Genomic DNA, 15,619 nt, shown 5'->3' on the forward strand with positions numbered 1-15,619 from the left:
GTTACTGTGACCCCTTGAAATTCTGACTCCCAGAGAAATCACCACTCATGCTATGAAAAAACAGACTATCTCTACTACTTCTACTGCATCTTATGCCCTGCTATGCCTCCAGATCAGCATGAACACATACCATCATTCTACCTGTCATCTCCCCCTTACCCTAGCTTCTGTCTAGCCTTTGCCCTTACAGGGCAAAGTCTACTTCCAAAGTAAGGGTAGATTCACTTTGACTTGTAATGCAGCAGAGACAGTTGGGCATCCCTGTCCTGCTAGGCTGAAGCAATCTAAGAAGCAGGGTAAATTCAGCATGTTTAGAGCTAGACTGGGACTCTGGCACTGCTAGACCAGTTTCTTTCACACTGCTCACCCACAATTTAGTTCTTCAACCTGCTTAAAGATTATTAAGCAGTATCTAGTGGACCTGGGTATTAATCAGCAAGCAATATATTGGGTAGCTGATGGCACAGCATTTTTGTATGGAATTTAGACTATAGACCCTGTAACATGGTATCATGTCCATTAAGCACAGCATTCACAAATAACATTGAGAAATAAGAATAGCAAAACACCATGCAGACTTTATCTTTTTTGTCAGGCTCCTAAGTAATATATAAGAAACACTGATATCTACACCGGCTGATGATCTGCCTTGTTAGGCACAAATGCTTCAAAACTCTTATGCTGCACTCACAACCCAAACACATAGAGAAATTAAATAGGGGTTGTCCTTATAAAACTGAGTCAGACATTGCACCAGTTGACTTGCAAGCAATGTTTGAAAGATTAAAACAATGCACAGTTGCACCACCTCTCTAAATCTGATCAGGGCTCAGAGGATAAATGCCTTACCTCATTATGTTTAAATGCTCTATCACAACCTGGTTCAAAACAGAGCAAAGGCTGCTATACTATTAAAAGAATGGAAATACCATTACAGACTGGGATATGAGCTCTGGTAAAGAGCCACCATTAGTATCTGGCTTCCTTTACTGATCCCTGCTCCTCAACTCACTTGCTTCCAAGGATCATTACTTCACCCAGTATGACTGTGTGTCAGCTCCAATTGAAATGATCTCTTTTCTCAACAGAGAGCATCTCTGTGCCTGAAGGGCAATGTTATTTATACATTACAGACCACATTCCTGCTGCCTAGCTCATGTTGATGGCCCCCACTGTCACCATTGAAGAGCACTAGCCAAAACAACAGCTTGCCTATCTGAACCATCTCTCAGAGACAAGTCATGCATATCTCATTTGACTCTCAAATAGGTAGAGGCCCCAGTTTGTGTAAACGAGAGTCAGAGGTAGCTGGAATCAAATGAAAGACAGTTTTACTCCAGTAGGAAAAGAGGCTTTAAGAAGCCAGTTTAAAATGGGACAGAAGCCCTGTGAGAAGCCCTGGACAAAAGCCCCAGCATTGCTCATCTAACTCTCTATTCCTTCTAAATTACCAACCCACTTGGGACAAATAGCAAAGGACACCTTTTTGGCAATTGTACAAGCATATCAGCAAGCATTTCATTTAAGAATTAGTCTAAGATGCCTGTGTGTCGCATTTCCCATTTTACCCAGCAACACTAATCTGCATGGCTTCCCTGACTACTGCTTACCTCTTTTAACTTGTCTAGCTCATTTTGCAGTGTCTGCTTGGATACCTCCACCTCAATGATTTGCTGCCGAAGGATTTCGTTTTCATCTTCTGCTTTAACACGTTTCTCCTCCACACTCTCCAGCTCATGGTGCAGTCTGACAGAGACATCTTTGGCTACCTGGTCAGAAGAGCACAAACACATGAAGAGGATCCATGAGGAGCAACAGCTACAGTATGTCTCCTACAACAGGAAGCATATTACAGCCCTAGACAGCTGAGAGATTTTTAATTCAATTATGAGACTGTTGATGAAAAGCTCCAAGCCTTGCAAGTACCAAAATGGATATTCATTTCTAATAAAGAAATCCGAATTGAAAATATATTTGATTACCTGTCTCCACCTCCCTTTCCACATTATGCTAAGGCAATGTCATGAACAGCAGGAGGAAACAAGCAGATACCAAGGCTTCCCATCAAAGTTCTAGCATATCATGTCGATAAAACAAAAGACAAGGAATTGTGCTGTAAAGTTGACAGGCCATTGATCAAAGCCACATGCATGCAGCAGTTTCATCCACTGAAATTTGCCACATCTGAGCAAGAGTGATATGAAAGCATAGAAATACATGCTAGCTTAGGTTTTCTGAGTCCAGCCTAACAAGAATAAATATTTACTCAAAAAACATTTGGGAAGGTGATTCATCAACCAAAATGATGAATTACTGAATTACAAGAAGTCAGCAAAACCAAACCAAACAAACTAAAAACCCTCAATATCTCTTTCATTTGAATCTATGTACAAAATTTTTACTGAGTAATATATCATTTCTATTATTACAAGGTTATCACTGTTTTCTATCATAAAAGAGAAAACTAGTTCTGACACTTTGAAACGTTTGATGACTTGGTATGTCATTCTTATTTCCACTGCTGGGAACCAATCATTCCAGTTTCAAAGGTTTCATGTTTTGCATTTTTAAGTACAAAATGTTTAGTAATTCTAGTGGTAAGCAGTCCCTCCCTACAGAAGATATTTTCAAGAGAGCTACAGGATAGCAATATTAAGAAAGATGAGTAAAGCCAGATAAGCATTGTGCCTATGCAAAGCTTAGCCTTGATGGAAACATTTCTGAAAAAACATAAAAACTGTTTCAGTTTTCTGAACTCTTTTTACAGGAATTTGTGGTTTTATGTGAAAAAGCATTTTGATTCTCTATCTGCCTTCCTAAAGTACTGTTAACAGTCTGTTCCTGTTACGAGGCACTAAGAAATGCAACTTTGACTAGGTTTACTTTCCAGTTATTTAGCCTAAGCAAGAAGTGAAAAGGAAGGAAAGAACATGAATTGGGAAAAGCATATGAAGTTTTTTTACACAGTTTTGCAAAGCTAAGGTTTTCCGTGAAACTAATGAAACAAGACCCTTTTAATCTTTCAAATGCACAAATGTAACTTGACAGCATTTCTTTCATTCTGAATCTAAGCACATGTTTTTTTACTCACTAACACATCTTTTTAGGATGATAAGCTGAATATCTGTTCTCTACCACGCAAGAAGGAAATTGGTCCTGACACTGGGAGAGCTATTGCCTGTTTCATGTGTCACCATCCCTTCCATTGCAGGGAGCCACATTCTGGTCTGTTCTCTTTCACTATGAATATGAATCTCTCACCCACCTTTAAATCTTGTTCCAGGCTCCTAATGAGCTCTCCATCCACATGGCCTGTTTGTGCAACTTTCAAGCTTTTCTGTTCTGCTTTCCTGAGACGATACTGCAGAATGCGGCAATTCTTGTTTGCCCGGTCCAGCTCCCGCCGGAGCTCCTGCAGCTGGTAAACATCCTCCTCTAAATAGCTATCACGCATTTCTTCCATTTCAGCCCGAAGTTCATCCAGCTCATCCTGTGGGAAGTCAAAACAGTTCTCCATCATACCTCTAAATCTCACCCATGGGAGCAAAATAGGAAACATGCTTGCTAGGATACCATATTAATGAAGGGATACAGAATGAAACATGCAGCTCCAGAAGTCACAGGAAGAGAAGTTTTATCCCAACATTGACTAATTATGCTGAACTAAATTAATGAATATTTGTTGTATTTCTTACCATTGCTTTAATATTTAAAAACAGAACATATGCTTATCTGTCTCCTGAAACTGGTGACACCTTCATTTTACTATCTCTAATTAAAACATACATGTCTGAATTTGCATATTATTTATATACATATGAAATGCATATTATTTAGACTACAGTAAACCTACTTAATCAGCTACATCAGCATCTCTATGTGATGTCTCTTTTAACAGCCAGCACTTCCTGAAAACGAAGTTGTCCCTTGAAAACTTGAACGAATCTTTATACCAAATACCAAACTGCTCCACATGAAAATGCTGTCCCATCTGAGCCTAGAACCATGAACATGCTTAGTGACAGATGGGCTGGGTGTGGAAGAAACTGGGATTCTGTTGCATGCACACACATTTCAATAACAGGACCACCAGGACAAAATTAAACCTGTGCCCCTGGGAATAACCTGGTCATTCTTTTCTGGGCATCAGGAACTGCCCCAATTTTACATCATACCATGAACAGCACATGCTCTCTAAAGTCAGATTTAAAGATTTATGGCTGAAGAGGATAAGCTCTATCATTCCCATTTGTTTAATCTGTGCATGACTGAAGCTCCAAAGCTAAAACTCTTATAAAGGTCTTCCAAGCCCAAAGGTACAAGCCGCTAAACTACTGCATGACACAAAAACTATGACTTTACTAACTCTGAACTAAGTTGGGGGTAAAAAAAATAATCAAGAGACAGGACAAGAATATTTGAAATTAACTATTAATTTTTTAATTGTTTTCTTCAAAATTGCATTTGAAATTATAAAAAACAAATTTTCTGTGCAAAACATGGTTTGAATAAGTCTACAGAAGAACTTGCACCAGGGCTAGCTGCATCTTCACCTCACTTTAGATATATAAATGACACTTGAAATACCAAGGATGGCTGGAGAATATTTCACACTTGTATTGGATGGAGAAGGCACTGCTATGGGGTTAGTTCCCTTGACAAAGCTCCCACCGAGGCTGGACCATCCCTGTCCAGTCTCTCCATGAAGATGTCTGCCTGCATCCCCCTGGTAGTCCTCTCAACCATTCCCCCTTCCCGTGTCCTAACTGATGGACAGTCATGTTTCTGCCCGTATTCATCTTGCTCCACTGAAGCTTTAGTAACTGAGGGACAGATCTTCTCTCTGAGCAGAGTCCTGACCAAAGGAAGACTTGTTAAACTTCTTTAGCATTGTTAGCATGGTTATGTTAGAACTACAGTGTTATTCTGACCAAAATCCCATCCACGTATAAAAAGACAAGTATATATACAGCTATGTTTTAACTTCAGTTAGTTGAGCCAGCATGAGTCAAATTTTAGGTAAGCACAAAGCTTGTTATTTCCAAAATGACCACTCTGGACTCAGCAGTGAGGCTTTGCTCCACCAGTACAGCCATCTCAGGGCTCTACAGAGTTCTCCCCAAACTATATCATTATACATTCCCAGTATATTCAGATTTCAGCTGTAGGGGCATCCTGTCCCACAGTCTCCCTGGGAGAGCTGCAGGAGTAAGATATTTACATGGATGGAGAAGCAAAAGGGTTATTCCCCAGTAAGCTGATAGAAACTGATTAGATAGTGGCAGTGGCTTTTTAACTTAAGAAAAGGAATACACTTTTGTGTTACCAGTTTATGAGCTAGGTATTTTGGCTAAGGTACTCATACCGAAAGTACAGTCTTTACCTGTCAGAGCTAATACAGCCCTCTGGGATGAACAGGACCAAAGTTATTCCTTAGGGTTGTCTGCAGACTCGGGAGTTGAATCTACCTGAACTAAATTTAAGTTCAATTAACTTTTTAATATCATCTTCAGAATGCTGATGTTAGATTAATAATTTGCTTGTAAATTGAGAATTTGAAACACAAACCCACAAAGAAAAATATCAGGCATCAACAAATTAGTGGGATCTGGTTATAATCTGATGTTTCTATTTAAAAACTAAGCAGTAGCTTTCATGTATTAAGTGGCCTGCAAAAAGCAACTCTAATGTTACTGCTCAACTCTAACTTTCTTCTTATCTATATACTTATTAGTAAAATACAGTTGGTTTCTAAAGACAAATAATGTACAATATTTGACTTCAAAGCATTTATTACAACCAAATTTGGGAAGTGAAAGTCACAGCATTTTAAACCACCCAATCCCTGAAACAGTCATCCCAGTGAAAATTATATTCCCAGATTCTTTCAGCAGGCATGGGAGCTCTCCCAGCCTTAAGAGTCACTCTGCCTCAATTGGCAACTTGAATCCAATGTCTTTCCTCTCACCAAAGTAGCTCCACAAAAGCTGCAAGCATTGGCATGAGCTGTTTTTCAGGAATAGGCCTGTCTTTTACCTTCAGAAAACCTGAAGTTTTCTCAGTCTCCCTCAACAGCACAACTCTGATTTTGCAAGTGTGTGATTTTTTATTGTTATTCTTGCCTCTGGTTTTGCTTATAAATACATAGCTTGCTTTTCTCTAGTGTAATTTTGCAGATAAATTATTTTCTTTAGATAAAAAAAAACACTCAAGTTTTTTCTCTGCTCCCAAAACTTCCATATAGAAATGGGACTGTGTCCCAGACCTTGTAGTTAGAAATACAGCATCCTTTGGATGAGCTTTAGAACATGGCAACATATATGCAAAAACAATGCAGGCACAGACATTTTGGGTGTCTAAGAAGTGGAAACTTCACCATACAGTCCCACTTTCTGTTGTGTTACTGCACTGCCTGGGGCTTGCACCTACATAGTTGGCTCAGACCAGGGAAAACAAACCCAAATGGGACAGATGAGTAGCAAGATGAAGTCTCATTTCTATATATTAAAATATATATACAGGAGCATGTCACCTTCTAAACACCAAAATAGAGGAAAAGAATACGTGACTTAGATTTTGTATGACAGCACACAATTATGGATGCTGGGATAATATTTTACTAGTTATAGTAAAGATATAATCTTGCTCTTGATACAGGCCACAAAACCACTGGCAAGGTTGTAGATGCTTCCAGTTCATAACAGCTTGTTCTCCTTGGAAGGTACTTGTGAGTCTGCTGTAGATGCTGAAACCTTGAGTTAGCATCACCTAAGTCAGAGCTGTTACGGTTACACCTATAAAACCAGAACACCTTAAACTCCTCTTCTGAAGTGATGAGCACACACAAAACAGAGGAAGATAGGTTGAAGACTCAGAGAAGTAGAAATTACAACTGACACTATGATGGTCCTACTTACTAAACTTGCAAACCTACCTCTTTGAAGGAAAACATACCAGTCATTAGAGAAATTGAAGGTAAATCAGAACCTTGAAAATACCAAACTTAGTAGTTTGCAAAAAAAAAAAAAAAAAAAAAAAAAATGCTTTGGCTGTGAGGTGGTCGGAAACACTAGATAAACCCAACCCCTGACTTCATTAAAATGTATTGCTCGTATTACTATGATTATCGTGAGTAAGAATTAAAGGTCTCTCTCAGGAGGTATTGTGCTTCATACAATGGATTTTAATATTGTAAAACTGAAGAAAGAGATCAGAATAGGCACTTAAAAGTAATTAAACCAAACAAGTAAGAAAGCAGCCATCCCTCTTTGTGTACCTAAAAAAAAAAACGAGAGCCTGCTCCCTTCTTTAAACATGGAGGACCTGCTGCAGCATTCCAAAGTGGCAATTGAAACTGAGAGGTCAAGTGCAGGCATAAGAAGCTTCATTTTGCCATACATTCCTGTAGGGGATGAGAGCCTCCTCTTGATCCCTTTTAATTTAATGGTAATTACACTATTACTTTCAGTAAGAACAGCAGCATGCAGAGTGTCCTGGAATATTGTTTAGGAAAAAGCTAAACTGCTTTGCTTTCCAGATGTCACCCTGGTCATCAGAAAGAGCAAATAGAAGAATAGGAAAGAAAACAAACCTTCTAACTGACAGCTTTTCCCAAATTTGCAGTAGAAATCTAAGTTTCTCCTGAGTCTAACCACTTACAGTTTCAGATACTTGGCCCAAATGACTTCCTAGAGGTCTGCTATTTGGGGTGTAATAGAGATCACTCATCTGAGATTCACAGGGTGACTGTATGAACACAGGGCAACTGATCCATTTGCAGGATTCCCCTAGATGTCAGTGCAAAGGCAACAGACTTAGGATTCACTGTTTGCCTGTCAATGTAAAAAGCCAAGGTGAATTGGCCGAAAGGTGAAAGCCTGTGTGCAGCTTACATCACAGCATAGCCCAAATACATACTGATGGTGTCATTTCACATCTGTGCTGTGCAAATTGAAGACTTGCCTGTCAGAAGAGAAGCCATTATCTCATTAATACCTTTAGTGATGTCATACTTGTTTATTATGGATTTTATTTATAATGAAGTGTAATTAAGGGTAAATTATAGGAATATGTCTTGTTCAGGATTCTGGAAAAGAAAAAAAAAGGGAGAGAGTGTGAGGGAGGAAGAGAGAGAGAGAAAGAGTCAGGTCATACAGCCATTACACTAAGTAACCCATACTCATGAGTCATTCCCACTGAAACAACCAGGCATACTTGTACAACTGATGGGCTGTGTCTACCCAGCCAGCCTGGCTGAGATATGTAATGAGGTTTGAAAGTAAATTTTCCAGTTATCCCCACCAACTACACAGTCATTCAGCCCACAGAGCATGCAAGAACCAGATTCCTTCTGGTTCTGGTAGAAGAGAGACCTACACTCCAGGGGTGTACTGAATGTGCTCCACTCTCTCGAGTCCTCTGGACAGCTATAAAACACATGTAGAATAGGTATATTCCATTTAATGGGGCAGAATAAAAACAATCCAAAGACCCCTAAACTGCATATAAAAGCAGGAGTAAGGGCATCAGCACCTCTAGGTCAGCCTGCTTATCTACCCCCACCAAGCTGAATTACTGGCCAATACAGAAAAAGCTCTTAACGCAGAGTGTGAATAGCATAAAAGATGTATGGATACTGAATTCATTATCATGCATTTACAGTTATGCACATTAGCAAACTGAAAATTTTAAGCCTCCTATGAATTAGAATGCATCAGTTAAACTTGGAAATATCTGCCAGCTAGGATGACAAAAACATACAAACCAATAAAATGTACAGTATTTAAGAAAATGCAAATGAAGGATGAAATTCAACTGTTTATGTAAAACATAGAAGTATTTATTCATTTAGCCAATAGTCATATTTATAATTATGCCACTACTACTTTTTTAAAATTGAAAGAAGTTCAATATACATTCAATGATATGAGAGTAGACTGAGGAAGGGAGGAGTGGTGGAAATTACAATGGGTAGCTGCTATTGCTCTGGCGAACCCAGAACTTCTAGAAAGTCCTTGATAAAGCAGAGATTCATGAACATAATCTCTGGTTTTGTATTTTAAACACCTCAAACTGTCTATATGTAGGAGATGCTACTGCTAAGGAATAAACACATCCCCCATATCACTTTATGGCAGAATTGCAGTACAGATAAATACGCTCTAAACAGCTTTGTCTGGGAAGAAGGAAGTAATTATTATTTTTGCCTCTTGCAAAGTATGTTAACAAACCTAAAGCCCCTGGGCCACTGATGTTACTGTTTAGCTCTCAAGCCAAACTACTTTACAAGTCACACACCAACCTAACAGTGTTTGAAGCTTGTGCACAAAACAAAAACTGAAAAAAAAAAAAAAAAAAAAAAATCACAGGACCACAAGCACCTGTTAACATCACGGCTGGTTTAAGCGTGTAGGATCCGAGAGCAAGAGCAGCATCTGGCAGCTTTTCTGCTTCATTCAAGCATTAGCCCCGGCATTGTTTCAAACACACTTCCTCAACTGTGGCGGCTGAAGCGGTTTAAGCAGTTGTCTGGCTGGTGCAACACTGATATAATCTATTTAGGCCCACCGAGAGAAACTATTGCCCAGTGCATCACGCAGCTAAACCCCCTTAGGCAGCACTGGGGTTGACAGGGACACAGCTGGAGCTAACAAGGCACACTGCCTTGCTATTCTTCCCCAAAGTGACATCTCCCTCCAACAGCTGACTGTCCCCTCCAGCTGGGCCCAGCCACATGGGTTTTCTACCCCAGGCAGGGTTATCACCTCCATTCTCTTTGGGACCATCAGTCACCAGGTGGGAATAGCAGCTTGTCAGGCAGAGATGAAGAGTGAGCTTTGTTTTGCTAACCCCGCTAACCCTCGCTAAATGGAAAAAAATTGGTCCCATCACTTCACATGATTTTTGCCCTGCAAAACCCGTTGACATACACAACTCCCTGCAGGTTAACAAAAGAAATGGTGCTATTACTCCTCATGAGCTCATCTCAAGCCTACAGACTTGAAGACCTACAGTTTCAAGGATGCCAAGAAATACAATGCAATTGCTAAAATTGCTGAATTTAGAAAATTGCTAAAATTTGGGCCCTCTTCCTTAGGATCCCTTATCCTTTAGAGGGCTCTACACCACAAAGAGCTTCTTTCAAAGTTTCCCAAGGACTTGCACAGTGCAAGACGCTTCTCCACATGCCGGACACTTTGAAGTAATCCTGAAAAACAACCACCTGTGTGGGTTGTATTTTGCTATTACTAACAGTACTGAGGAGTAATAATTAAAACTTCACCTTCCACTAGCACTTACTGATGACCTCCTGGCTCCACAACATAATTCCTCTTGCACATCAACAAATAAGCAATACCTTTTAAATGCTACTGTAGGATTACAGTCTTCCCCACAGGTAGCTCAAATGAGGTTACACAAGAAATATATGAAAGTGAAATCAATGACGAGCTCTTGCAGAAGCAGTAGAAGAGACACTTGCCAATGTAAACATGTCTCCTCAACCATTTCACTTACAAGCTTAACTTTATTGATAGTTAGCCACTGCTGGAGCCAAAGTCTCATCTAGGGCAAAATCAAAGTTCCTGGAAATACATAAGGTAGTAACTTGATATCAGGTTGAGATCTAGCTCACAGGACATGAAGTCTGAGATGCTTGCATCACTAACAGTTTGCCCTGCAAAAGCTTCCATTCAGCATTCTGGGAGACCTTCTAGAACTTCTTGATGAGAAAGAAAAACTAGCAATTGGTTTTTCTGGTAGCCCTTTAATCTCCAGTAATCTTTAGCACTAAGTCTCTGTGTGTGTGTATACACACACAAGGTTCTACAACCTATGCTCCAGACACATGAAAGAGCTTCCTATGTGAAGCATAAATTTCCCTGAAACAGGCTTTAAAATCGTGCACATTTACAGTTGCACTCCAGCTGCAGAGAGGATAAGGGCATGTGAAAACAAAAAAAACTCAGCATATGGCTATGCTCACAAAATTAACAGTTTCTTCTGGGATTTATCTCATTATTTGTCTATTTACAGCTGACAGCCTCCCTGTTATCCCTTATACCCCTCCAGTTAAAGGGGGAAACAAAACTCTAACAGCAAACTAGAGAACTGCACTGTAAAAAAACACGAGGAACAAACCCACAAATAAACAACTTGGGCAATGCTGTGGTTTTAATTTGCAGAAGGTTTTTATAGGTTTCCCCAGAAAAGGAAAATGAAGTTTGGGAATCCTCCTGATAACTTCGACACCACTGGGTTGTTTCCAAACATTTTGAGAGAGGAGCAGAACTGTTAGGACTTCGTGCACCCAGGTGGCCAAGGAGAGCAGACAGACCATGCACTCATTCCACTCAGAAGAGATGACAGTGCCAGCTGGCTTTCAAGGCACCAGGACAAGCCCACTAGAATTCAGCTGAGACACAGAGCCCCAAGAAACCAGTCTGTAGTATCCTACTGGTCTCAGAACTACTTGTAGCCCAAAAAAGCGATAGTCCAAATCAAAGAAGGATTGGGACACATCTGTTGTAGATGATGAAGACCTCAAGGTGAAAGACCTGAAGGCACTGTTGCACAGGGTGAGAAGTTTGAAACTACGTAGAATAAAATTTTTTCTAGTGGGGGATGTCCCTGCCCATGCCAGGGGCTGGAACTAGATGCTTTTTAAGGTACATTCCTACCCAAACCATTCTATGGTTCTATGACTTGTCAATATCAGTCAGGTCCCGTGATCAGAAAGTCCCTCGGGTGAGACACCCTAACAGTGGCTGGTCCTAGACAATTCAGACACACTCTATTTTTTTCAGTTTCCTATAGTTAAAAATTACTTTAAATATGAAACAAGAAGCTTAAACACTCTTCATAATAGGTTAAAGTACTGTAATTGTGCAAATCCTGTAATGCAAAGAGATGCTCCTGGGCTTCTGGTCTCTCTGACTTCTAGTAGCAGTGTCAGTTCACCTACTCCTTAAAAAGCAATACCAGTTCAATGCTTTTACCAGTTGTGACTTCATTACACCTCTTCTTTCTGGGCTGTCGAGTAAAACAGAAGCTTCTGATAAAGGCTTTCTCTGCTGCTCAGCATTTTATAGACTATTACATTTACTTAACACACCCCAGAGTTTTCCATCCAATAAGTGCTGTAAAAAAGCTTTGCAATGTGCCAATAATTTTTATTGTTCTAGTTCTGGGTTATTCTTTCATAGGTGACCAGAAGTGCCCACAGTATTTCAGGTACACTTATTGATCTGTGTAACAGCTACAGATCTATTATAACTGTCTTTGTTATTCAAAGAATAACATTCATTTCCCACTGAAATCTAACATATTTTTGCCTGCAGTGTCACACTGAGCAGAGATATTCATTGCTCCTTTTCTCATTATGCTCCTGAGTTAACACAACACATTTAAAACCCAGAAAAGTGCATACTCAGTCCTCTCCAAGTGCTTTAAATTTTCAGTACCGAGATTTATTCCTCATCTTCTGCCTTGATTTTTCACCCACTTCTCAGGGTTCAAGTCTACAATTAAGTTCTGTCTGATCTTTTCTAGGCTTGAGTTAAGACAGAAAAGCCTTAATGCCATCTGCAAATTTTGCTGTATCATTGCTCATTCCTTTTCCCACTTCATTAAGCAGCACCAGATCCAGCAAAGAAGCTTGCAGCACCCCCACTGTTAACCTTTTGCTACACTGAACACTGTTTCTTGTTCCTTAGTCACAAGCCCTTAACAAGCCCAGTCTGTATCTTTACCACCCTTCCCTCCCAAGGTTAAGCCCAGCTCCAGTCCTTATCCAAGAAAACTCCCATGGATTTCCACGGTCATTTTGCTTAACAACCAGGTGCTTCCAACATCAGGGAAGAAAGATTGTTCTCACTAGCAAGAGTCAAATGGTACAGTAGATGTGGTTATACAATTATCTCAGCTTATCTTATTTATAGATCTTTATGGACGCAACCTCTTCACTGTGCCAAAAGATCAGATTGTAAGTGCAAGTCCAACTAGAGGTTCCCACAGGTCAACCCAGCTCAGTGCACGCCTGCATTTAGCTTTCCTGTTTCTCCAAGGATGAATGCATATAGCTGTACTTTTCGACCTGCACAAGGATGCAATGACACCTTTCATTGCTGCTGTGTTATTCCATTAGTACTTCACAATGAGTAGCTTCGCTTCCCAGTGATAAAGCAACACAACAAACAGACAACATAAACCTGTCACTCCTTCCACAGCAAAGGAGCAAACCAGTTTCTTTGGCTTGTCTTAAAGGGTGGTACTGAGGAAAACAGTTCCTGGAAAGCAAGATCTTGCTAACCAGCGCAGTGATTGCGGCGCTTCAGAAAGAGTTGGGGTTTGCTGAGCTACCACCACGTCAACCAAACGCAGTGTTGCTACACAGCACATGTTGCACTGCATTTGGGTTCATCCAGCCTCCACTAACGGGGCTTTACCGGGAGCCGTGATCCCACGCTGAAGCACCGTGTCTGCCCTTAAGTGGTGCCCTGTCTCGCTCTGGGGGGAAGCGCCGAGGCCCCCGGTGGGCTCTCCCTGCCCCTTTTTCTCTCCCGCAGGTGAAGTTGGCCATTTGGTCTGGCAGGGGTGGCGCGGGGGGTCCTACGGGAGGTGTTTTCAGGCTGCGCGTATGCACTCGCCAACTCCAGCGCGGACCCTACAGTCCCGGCCAGGAGAGAGCTGCGCCTCTACCGCTGCTTCCCCATTTCCTCCCCTTCCCAGGGCGAGGACCCGCCAACGCCGGGCTCCGCGGGCGATGCTCACCTTGAGGTACTCGTTCTCCGAGCGCAGCTCCTCCACCTCCCGCTGCAACTCCTCAGGGGCGGCCGGCGGCGGCTCTCCGCGGCTCGGGACTCGTCCTCCCCCCGAGGGCGCGGGCAGCGGATCCCCGCTGGGTCGGGTGGTCGGCGGGGCTCCGCGGCCGGCACCGGTGCGGGTCGGCTCTGCGGCGGGCTGAGCGGCGGGCGGCTCACGGTCGCTGGAACCAGTGCCGGATTCGGCGTCGCTGCTGGCGGCCGGAGCCAGACGCTGCTCATCGGAGAGCGGCTCGGAGGGGCAGTCGGAGAGATCGGAGCTGCTGTCCGTGTGGCCCACCCGGGCCAGCGCCGCTGCCGCATGGCCGCTGCCCGCCGCGGCGCCCCGCTTCCCCTTCCTGCCCTTGCCGGGCGGCGGGGCCGCTTCGCCACTGGGCTGCCGCCCCCCGCCCCGACCCCCGGGGCCCGGCTCCGGCCCGCGGGCAGCCCGCTTGGCGCAAGGGGCGGCCTTGGCACCCGCCCTGCCCGCGGCGGCGACGGCGGCAGCGGCGGCCTTGCACCCCGTGGCGGCGGGGCGGCGGGAGAGGCGGCCCGGCGCCGCCAGCAGCCCTGCGGCCGGCTGGTGGGCTCCCGGGTGCGGGGATGGGGGTGCCCGGCCGGGGAGGCCAGGGGACTTGGGAGGGGCGGGCGGTGGCTTGGCGGCAACGGCGGCACGGGCGTGGAGATCCTTGAGGAAGGGTCTGGCGGGCGACGGGGCGCGGTGCAGCCTCTTCTTCTCGGCGTGCGGGTGGTGGTGGCCGGGCGAAGACGGCGGCGGCCGCAACGCGTCGCCGGGCCCCGGGCCGGGGCCGTTCAGCGCCTCCATGTCGCGGGCCGGGGGCGACGGGGCGGCAGCGGCGGCCGCGGAGGCGCCCGGCGGCGGCAGGAGCGGCGGTCCCCGCGGGGCGCAGCAGCAGGACGGGCAGCCTCCTCCAGCCTCCCCGCTCGCTCTCTCATCACTTCTGCTTCTCCCAGCCACAGCCCTCGCACTTTTCTTTCTCGATTCCCCTCTTCCTGCCCCCACACCCCCACCTCCTCCTCTTCTTTCTCCTCCTCCTCGCCGCTCTCTCCCGAACACTGATTTGTTTCAATAAAGCGAGCCCAAATCCCCCGGTGGCAGCCGTCTCCACCTCCCTCTTCTCCTCCCGCTCCCCTCTCTGCCTGGCTCAGCTTGATGCAGCTCAAGTTGTGATGCAGCCCTCACCGCCCCCCCCTCTTCTCCCCTCAACCGAAGCAAACCCGTGTTTCCCTGGCTACCTTCGCTTCCACTTGCAAGTCCCCATTCAGCCCACCGACTCCGCTAACTCCATGACTCCCCACTGCCCCGGACTCCAGCCGCCGCTGCCGCCTCCGCCCGGCTCCTGAAATAGCCCCGATGCTGCCGGGGCCGCTCCGGCGCGGCCCGCCTGTGCGCAGGATCCGCCCCCTCTGTCAACGAGCCAGGCTGCTCTCCTAGCGAACTACTTTCCTCGCGCACTTTATTATAGGGGCGCCTCTGCCAGCCGCTTCCTAGCAGGAAGCCTCATGTGGGGAAATTTTAAATTCCCAGCCATGAGGTGTGTGGCGTTGCCTGTGTGTTATTTTATGTTTTGCTGTCGGAGCTAAGACTTCATGAAACCCCCCTCTCCAGAGACTGGCAGCAGCAAAACAACAGCCACTGCATTATCCCGTTTCTCAAGGCAGACACAGGTTCACCCAGAGGCAGAGCTGAGTATCCGAGCAAGTTCCTGGCGGTAGCTAAACTACAAAAGGAACGGACCCAACCTTTTGGAGCGTGGGGATCAGAAATTACAGCCCTTGTATTTGCAAAGCACCCGGAG

The 15,619-nt window shown here is 44.3% G+C and overlaps 1 protein-coding gene across 9 annotated transcripts in view; it reads right to left on the minus strand.

Moving 5' to 3' along the window:
• Nucleotides 1–14,224, minus strand: part of MTCL1 (microtubule crosslinking factor 1) — a 107,526-nt gene extending 93,302 nt beyond the window's left edge. For 5 of the 9 annotated variants that reach the window (XM_057397483.1, XM_057397488.1, XM_057397485.1 and 2 more), the window contains exons 1-3: nt 13,771–14,222; nt 3,266–3,490; nt 1,611–1,769 (exon numbers count right to left, since the gene is read on the minus strand). In XM_057397483.1, the coding sequence (XP_057253466.1) occupies nt 1,611–1,769; nt 3,266–3,463 (357 nt within the window). In that variant the 5' untranslated portion in view covers nt 3,464–3,490; nt 13,771–14,222. Of the gene's footprint in view, nt 1–1,610; nt 1,770–3,265; nt 3,491–13,770 lie in introns of all 9 variants that reach the window. The other 4 variants (XM_057397482.1, XM_057397481.1, XM_057397487.1 and 1 more) reach the window with 3 other exon arrangements.
• Nucleotides 14,225–15,619: the final 1,395 nt, after the last annotated feature.

The sequence above is a fragment of the Pezoporus wallicus genome, unplaced genomic scaffold, assembly GCF_028554395.1.
Source record: "Pezoporus wallicus isolate ANWC-B61680 ecotype Strahan unplaced genomic scaffold, APGP_CSIRO_Pwel_v1 contig_227, whole genome shotgun sequence".
In the NCBI taxonomy this organism is placed as follows: Eukaryota; Metazoa; Chordata; class Aves; order Psittaciformes; family Psittacidae; genus Pezoporus; species Pezoporus wallicus.